The 8,368-nt window shown below is 31.5% G+C and overlaps 1 protein-coding gene across 5 annotated transcripts in view; it reads right to left on the bottom strand.

The window, feature by feature from the left end:
• Positions 1 to 4,945: 4,945 nt before the first annotated feature.
• The window catches only part of LOC139524608 (prenylated Rab acceptor protein 1-like), a 13,323-nt gene continuing 9,900 nt past the window's right edge, over positions 4,946 to 8,368 (bottom strand). For all 5 annotated transcript variants that reach the window (XM_071319539.1, XM_071319543.1, XM_071319540.1 and 2 more), the window contains 3 exons: positions 8,205 to 8,302; positions 7,554 to 7,655; positions 4,946 to 6,698 (listed from right to left, as the gene is read on the bottom strand). In XM_071319539.1, the coding sequence (XP_071175640.1) occupies positions 6,604 to 6,698; positions 7,554 to 7,655; positions 8,205 to 8,302 (295 nt within the window). In that variant the 3' untranslated portion in view covers positions 4,946 to 6,603. The remainder of the gene's footprint in view (positions 6,699 to 7,553; positions 7,656 to 8,204; positions 8,303 to 8,368) is intronic.

Raw genomic sequence — 8,368 nt, 5'->3', positions numbered from 1 at the left:
TTTTATAGTATGAAATTATTATCATATTGGAATGTTAATGTTTGTGTTTCCCATATCAAACAAACAGAATGTGCGTTACCTTTCGTCTTGAATCTAAACAATTCATGCAGATGTAGATCTATTGACTTCCTAAAATGAGGTTCATGACATAGGGTCTTCATTTCTGTAATATCTTTAATATTTTGGGCCACTTCATTCTATTCAGTATTCATCATGCCATTCATTCTCGATTTCTTATTTATTTTTGAATAACATTGTTCTTCACCCTGATCTTTCGACTTTTTTCACTACACAGACCTTGTAATTTGAAAGTCCATGAGGACAGACAACATGAAACATTTAAAAAAAACCAAGAAGAATAATTCCGCAATAGACTACATAGACATCTAAAGACAGAGAAAAAGATCCTCCAATCCCCCAAAAGAAACCCGTTCCGAACTTTTAATTCCTTATATGAACTTATGTTTGCTCACATGATAATCTCTCCCAACACCTTAAACGAATGCGACTAGCTGTAGAGAGACCTGGGTGTTCCTTTCGGAAAAGATTGATGATCGTTTATCCTAAAAAGTGTCTGTGATACCCAGCAGATTTCCACTAAGAAAGACTTACTCTTCTACCTCAGGAATAGATTACCTTAGCTGTATTTAGCAAAACTTTTAAGAATGTTTGGTCCTCAATGCTCTTCAACTTCGTACTTTATTTGACCTTTTAAAATTTTTTGATTCGAGCGTCACTGGTGAGTCTTTTGTAGACGAAACGCGCGTCTGGCGTATATATAAAATTTCAATCCTGATATTTATGATGAGATTAGTCTTCCAGAGTTTAATGTCCATAAAAAAAACCACAGGCACTCAGACATGTTCTAAACAGTCTTCTCCGTTGTTTTTCGGTTATGATTCTCATGGAATAATTATGTTCTTCTTAGACATATGGTCTTTGGCTTTGTCTTGATCTCCTCTGTCTTTTTTTAGTTTCTATGTAACATATGACGTGGCTTAGTACTTTTACATTCCATCATTGTGTTATGGTAAGTTTTCGTATTCTTGTCGTTCATTTTTGTCCATATGGCTTTTTATGTTTCTTTGCTACATACTTGTGTTTTGTAGTAGTTTAGAGTATGTTGACTGTTGTGCCCGAGCTTTTGACATGTTTACCTGTTTGTCTGTATGTTTTGTTCACACATCGATGTCAATATAATGGAAATATATGTGACTGTCATACAAGTGAGAGGTTTAGCAAGCTATAAAACCAGGTTTAATCCACCATTTTCTGCATAATTAAATACCTGTACCATGTCAGGAAATGACATATGTTATCCTTTCGTTTGATGTGTTAGAGCTTTTGAAGTTGTCATTTGACTTTCCGTTTTAAATTTTCTCGAAGTTCGGTATTTTTTGTGTTTTTACTTTTCATTGACAAACGAAACAAACGTGAATACAATGTACCTGCCCTGCCGTACCGACTGCCGTTAATAGAGTGGTGTCATGGTAGACGTTCATTCACTTCCCTTGAACACGAACGTGAGGGCCGGTGACATATAGACAACATAGAAAACATCGCATCTGGGGGTGATAACAGAAACCATGTCCATCAGGTCCTAGAAATTTCTTGTGTGATAATTTCGTATTCTTGTCGTTCATTTTTGTCCATATGGCTTTTTATGTTTCTTTGCTACATACTTGTGTTTTGTAGTAATATAGAGTATGTTTACTGCTGTGCCCGAGCTTTTGACATGTTTACCTGTTGTGTCTGTATGTTTTGTTCACTCATCGATGTCAATATAATTGAAATATATGTGACTGTCATACAAGTGAGAGGTTTAGCAAGCTATAAAACCAGGTTTAATCCACCATTTTCTGCATAAGTAAATACCTGTACCATGTCAGGAAATGACATATGTTATCCTTTCGTTTGATGTGTTAGAGCTTTTGAAGTTGTCATTTGACTTTCCGTTTTGAATTTTCTCGAAGTTCGGTATTTTTTGTGTTTTTACTTTTCATTGACAAACGAAACAAACGTGAATACAATGTACCTGCCCTGCCTTACCGACTGCCGTTAATAGAGTGGTGTCATGGTAGACGTTCATTCACTTCCCTTGAACACGAACGTGAGGGCCGGTGACATATAGACAACATAGAAAACATCGCATCTGGGGGTGAGATAACAGAAACCATGTCCATCAGGTCCTAGAAATTTCTTGTGTGATAATTTTTAATCCTGGTATCTATAATGAGACGAATGCAGGAAAAAAAGTCTCAGGAAAAAAGTCCCGGAGAAAAGTCAAGGAAAAAAAGTCGCAGGAAAAAACGTCACAGGAAAAAAAGCACATTGAATGCATATTATATATGGTCATATGGTCTGCACATACATGTATTTATAGGAGAAATATTCCTCATAAATATATGTATTTTTTCTAAATGGTCATATAGCCGCATGTAACTGTTTATATATGAATATATATTGGAAAAAACATCAAATATATATTATGTCTGGAAATGAACATATTTTAATTCAGTTTTACACTCTTTTTAAGCATTTAAGGTAGGTGGGGTGTCTAAATTATAATCCATAGAACTTTTTAATAATTTGCCAAAAAGTAGTTTATATTATGCTTTTTAAAAAAAAATAATAAAAAGAATGGTTCACGAGGCTTATTTTAACGCTACAAGGTGTTTAAAATTGACAGATTTTGTATAGATTATGCATAAAAAAAAACCAATTTTCTGCAATAAAGCGTAAACTACACCATAGAATTTTGAGATAACATATGAAAGATAGCTTTAATAGTATGCTTTCAGTTAAAAAAAAAAAAGAAAAAATGGGGTCACCGGACCCGTTTTCTTGCTACATTATAAAATAGGTAAATTCCTAACACATTCTATTGTAAAAGTACCTTAATCTGAATTATCTGCCCTTGCAATTGAGTTGCCTCCCCTTATGTGCCAAAGTTAGAAAAAATTTAATCAAACAAAAGTTTTCTGTTTTTTGTAAAATGTTATTTTCTATACTGAAATGAAAGTTCTTACACCTGAATTACCTACTACTCTTTTTTTTTTTAAATTTGCACATTCTATTATAGATCTAGACCTTGTTTTCTGGTATTTCCAAATCCAAAATGGAGGAAGACATCTACCTTAAATGAAAAGTGTACTTGCTGGTGTGCTACTGATACATTTTATTAAGTTGTAATTATTTTTGTTTTATATCTCTTTTGAAGGAGATTCGAGTTAGGCAGTAATTATTTTTTAATTTGGGTCAAAGTATAAAATTTAGTATATGACTTGACCACATGTTATTTTGATTTTTGAAGATAAGAATCCTTCATCATCTCATTGTCATTAATAATAGTGTTGTATTTCCAATCATTATTGATAGGGACTGTTGATATTGATTAGTGTCTTCTTGTGGCACCTTTCCTTTTTTGTAGACCTTTCACTTCCTGTATAGGAAGAAAGCCTGTGACTTTTTTTCTTGTGACTCTTTTTCCTGTGACTATTTTTTCCTAGGGATTTTGTGACTTTTTTTCGTACACCAATGATATAATATCATGATATTATCTTAGAAATAGTTGTTCTCACCAAAATCTATCTTCATATAAAGCTCATCATCTCAACAACTGATACTATAAATGACTGAAATCTCTCCACATATGGAGAGTTCCTTTTCTCAACATACCATTGACCTTAACTGACTAAAATCTATAATCATAAAGAGTTCCTAAACAAAACTGTATTGACCCTTAAAGACTGAAATATTTTAAAAGACAATCTATTGTTATTAAAGGTTGTTTTATTCCATTACAATGTATATGTAAAGTTTTAATTCTGCATTTTAAAGAAATCTTGCTCTTAAAAATACAATAAATAATGATGATGATGCAATTTTGTTCCAGTGGCAAATTGTGTATCCCAAACAAGACAAAGCTTGTGCAGTATTGTATATTTGATAGTGTAATGTTTCCTCAACATTCTTTTAAATATTAATTTCAAATAATCTGAAATTGCACATGGACAGAAGTCTCAAAGTTTCAAAGCCACTATTATAAGTATACTCTTGATGAAGCAATGGGCAAACTAAGACAAAAATAAATGTAAGATCAGACACAATTAATCATATTTATATACCTGTGTAAAAATCTGGAACATAATTCAGTTTATACACAAACATATCACATATCTTAGAATTGTATGTGACTGTCATACAAGTGAGAGGTTTCCCTAGCTATAAAACATGTTTAATCCACCATTTCCTACATAAGGAAATGCTTGTTCCAAGTAAGGTATATGACATTTGTTATCCATTCATTTGATGTGTTTGAACTTTTCAGTTAGCCTTTTGAAATATCCTTTTATTTTTGAATTTTCCTTGAAGTGGGTATAAATAGAATTGAGAATGGAAATGGGGAATGTGTCAGAGACAACAATCTGAACACAGAACAGACAATAACAGAAGGTCACCAATAGGTCTGTTTTTGATCACTTCTGAAACAGTTTTGACTTTTGTAATTTATTTCACATATGATAGAAAGATGACATGCAACTATATTTTGTGTTTTTTGAATAAACACAATCATGTTACGTTTTGTATGAACTTCTACAGTTGTTTATTTGAAAATGGATAAGTGTGTGGGTTATGGTGTAATTTTGTAAACAAATACAATATATGAAAAGGATGGTGTATTTTTTTCCTCAAAATTGCAAGACCCTATAAGAAACGAAAATTGCACAGTCGTCTTCTAGGAACAACAGACAAACAAAGTTGAAATAAATGAGGAATGTGTCCAGGGGACACAGCTACAGCGGGCATGAAAAAAGTAAGATGAAGACCGTACTATCACCTTTTATAATTGCTGACATCCACTCCAGTTGAACTGTGGTGGATAGTTGTCCCATTGGCAATCATACCACATCTCCTTATTTTTATACAAATAAACACATTTGTATACCTATGTAAATAATTTATTATATCCCTCTTGAACACATTTTAGTTCATAAACAAACACATATCACAGATCTTATAATAATATAATTCTATTTTTTAAACAAAGACGCACATAGATAACAACTAAAGTGCATACTTTTTTCTTAATCATTATTAAACAGTCTTATCTTTTGAATTTTTTCCAATTTCTTATAGAATGAGCACATGATACAATACTCTCCAAATTAAAAAAAAAGGAACAGCATTTAAGTTTCTTTTACTGATGCAATATATCAAATGTAATTACTTTAATTCCTTTACATTGTTTTTTTAAGTTAGTAGAAAGTAATTCATGATATATGACTTTAACAAAGCATTATGGCAATAAAGTAAATTTAAATTTATTGTTCCTACTTTATATATGAAATTGAGCTCAAGCTTGTGAATAGAATAAAATCAACACAGTAACATTATCATTTCTATGATAAAACCTAATAAATAATAAAAACTTATCTCAATAAATAAAAAATAGAATTTTTGACTTTCTGAGTTATTTTGATTTAAGAAGAAGTGATGAATATTATGTGACCTGTATTCATGTTTTTATGGTTATAAAAAAATGAAAAAAACCAAAACATTATGCAAAACTGGTGCTTAATGATTATATAATTTAATGTGTAAATGCCATTTTTTTTTTAACCTATTAGTTCGATAACTTGTGAATACAATTTCATTGTACCTAGATCAAATGACACAACTGTAAGCTTCCTGCAGATACCTATAAAGTACATGTAGAAAATATATATAGGACTTTCAGCTGGTCAATCGAGGTTTCAATAACAGGAAATTCTTTTAAACCTGACAGTTTACATTTGGCTTCATAACTTGCAATAACAAAGGTATAAAATATGTATGTTTTATGTTGTAATAAATATACAGATGAGATTTCATAAATCAAATATTTGAAAGTTTTACTTTTATAAACCTATAGTAAAAAAATAGTATTCTTAATCTTTCTCATTCAAATCAGCGCATTGACATCATCTGAACATAAAATTCACAAAACATTATAAAATCATAACTTGAAATTTTCACATATAACTACAAAAAAAACATGAAAAGAATTTAAGCAGAACTCACTTATTCACCATGATTTGGACAGGTTTGAAAATGTTTTTTGTTATAGGGACCCTCCAATCCTTTCAATAAATATAAGATGAGATTTTAAATGCCATTACATTAATACACAATTGTTTCTGTCAAGTTTAATGTATTCTCGAATCCAGTTGAAGAAGCAAAGTGGATATAGATGAACAAACAAACAAACCCAAGGACAACTATATACAACCAATTTAATAGGTGAAAGTAAAATGAATGAACATTTATATCCGAAACACTAATTTGGCGTGTCAAAATATCTTTATGAAAGATGAAAGGCAGTAAGAAGTTATACGAGGAACGAATCCAATTGCTATCTTAACCAGGTATAGATTCTATCTGAATCATGATATGATACCCTAGACGATGAAAATGCACATAAATATTCTATAGATGAAAGTATCTGTTGGCTGTGACATCCTTTTAAAACCATGGTAACTGTCCCATAAACCAATGTTTGCCACTATTATATAATGCCACCCGTAGCATACTGACTGTTATCATTATTAGTATATCCTCCTATTACACAACCTCGTCCATCTCTAGTTCTACAGCCTCTTGCTCATCTGGTGTCATGTACATAGAGGCATGAAGCATTATGAAGAAGAATGAAGCACCTGCAAATACAATACCATTAGAACAAGAGAATTAAAAGCGTTCAAAGTTTACCACACACTAAATGAATGTCATATATTTATATCAAACTTTGCAAGGGTTCCAATGGATCTAATATGTAATCTATACTATTAAACGAGAAGACTTGATTTTGTGTGTCACTTCTCTTTCTCCCACAATAAATTAATCATCATGCCTCTGTGTCCTATAGGTAACATGCATAGTCTCATTTGTCATCCATTCTTATGACTATAAAGTTTGGGTTATTTGGGGAAAAAAGAAAATAAAGGCGACCGGATATTCATTCCATCATCAAACCGACTTTTATGTCAGTTGAAATTGATAGTTAATAGCAAATACATTTTATTTATAGGATACGTATGTTCATAGTATACAGAAACGCAAAAATAATGGAATTCAACAGAAAAAAAAAAATAACAGACTTTGGAAACAAGGGAGAGGGCTGAAACTGTTTCCAAGAACCTATGAATTTTGATACCTTTTCTGAAATTCTCCAGACCTGAACTCTTTTACTGAAATTCTCCAGACACAAAATACTTTATAAAATTTCTCCGTATGCGTATATTCAACCAAGTTCTTAATTCCCGCGATTTCGCGGGTGTGTTCTAGTCTTCTTTAAAAATAAATAACAAATTGTCATCTTTGTAACTTAAGTGCTTCAGCATGTGCTCATATCAGTAATCAATACGTTGTTGCTTGGTCTAAAGTGATAACTTTAAAAAAAAAAAATCTAGTATGATGAATTAAAGGTTATACATGTATGACATATACTACAGGTAACAGTCACTAAATACATATATTCCAATTTTAAAGATATCCTAAATTTAGTTTCTTACCAATAATCCAGAAAACAGCTGATCCTGCTCCTGCTAGCCAGAACAATGGAAATGAACACACACCAACTACTGCATACTGTTGACCAACACTTAATTCTTTACCTAAATCAATCAAAACAAATGTTCAGTATACCATGCATTTCATATTTGTTCATCATTTATTGTTTTGCACATAAATCATGCTGTTTGTTACTCGGGGGCCTTTTCCTATGTGCCGCTAGAATAGGTAACTTTTTCCAGCTTGAAAATATGGAGAAAGGTGGGGAAATCTATCAGAAATATATGATAAGGTCGATAAAGTTCTAATTACTTGTATAAGAAAAGCCCTGTCATTTTTTCACAGCCGAAAGTCTGGCCATAAGTAAACATTACACACAGATTCTTAGCTTTAAATATTTCACTTTTCCAACACACCCCAAGAAACTAAACCAATATGGGAAAAGGTTACAATTTTACCCATGCAATATATAAAAAGATATACATTCCTAAGATATATTATATGAAAAGCTACATTGTATATTAAGTCACACTGAAGTTTGTAAAAGTTGATCTTCCATCAAATTTATACCCCATCTCTAGGTATAATCAAACAAAGAAGTACAAAAAGAATTGCAATGATTAAAACGTACCTGACTTTATATTCATACTTACCTAATATTCTAAGTTTATGTTCTGCATTTTTTAAACTGATGATGTAACATGCTCCCAAACAAGCTGCAATGGCAACCAGTAACATGGGGGATGTCAATCTGTAATATAATATTTAAATTTTAGGTTTGTACAATTAAAAGTTATATGTCTATTATGGAGTGGAT

This window comes from Mytilus edulis, chromosome 5 (genome assembly GCF_963676685.1).
Source record: "Mytilus edulis chromosome 5, xbMytEdul2.2, whole genome shotgun sequence".
NCBI classification, from domain to species: domain Eukaryota; kingdom Metazoa; phylum Mollusca; class Bivalvia; order Mytilida; family Mytilidae; genus Mytilus; species Mytilus edulis.
Note: the sequence above shows the minus strand (reverse complement) of the source record. Positions and strands in the feature narration are given on the sequence as shown.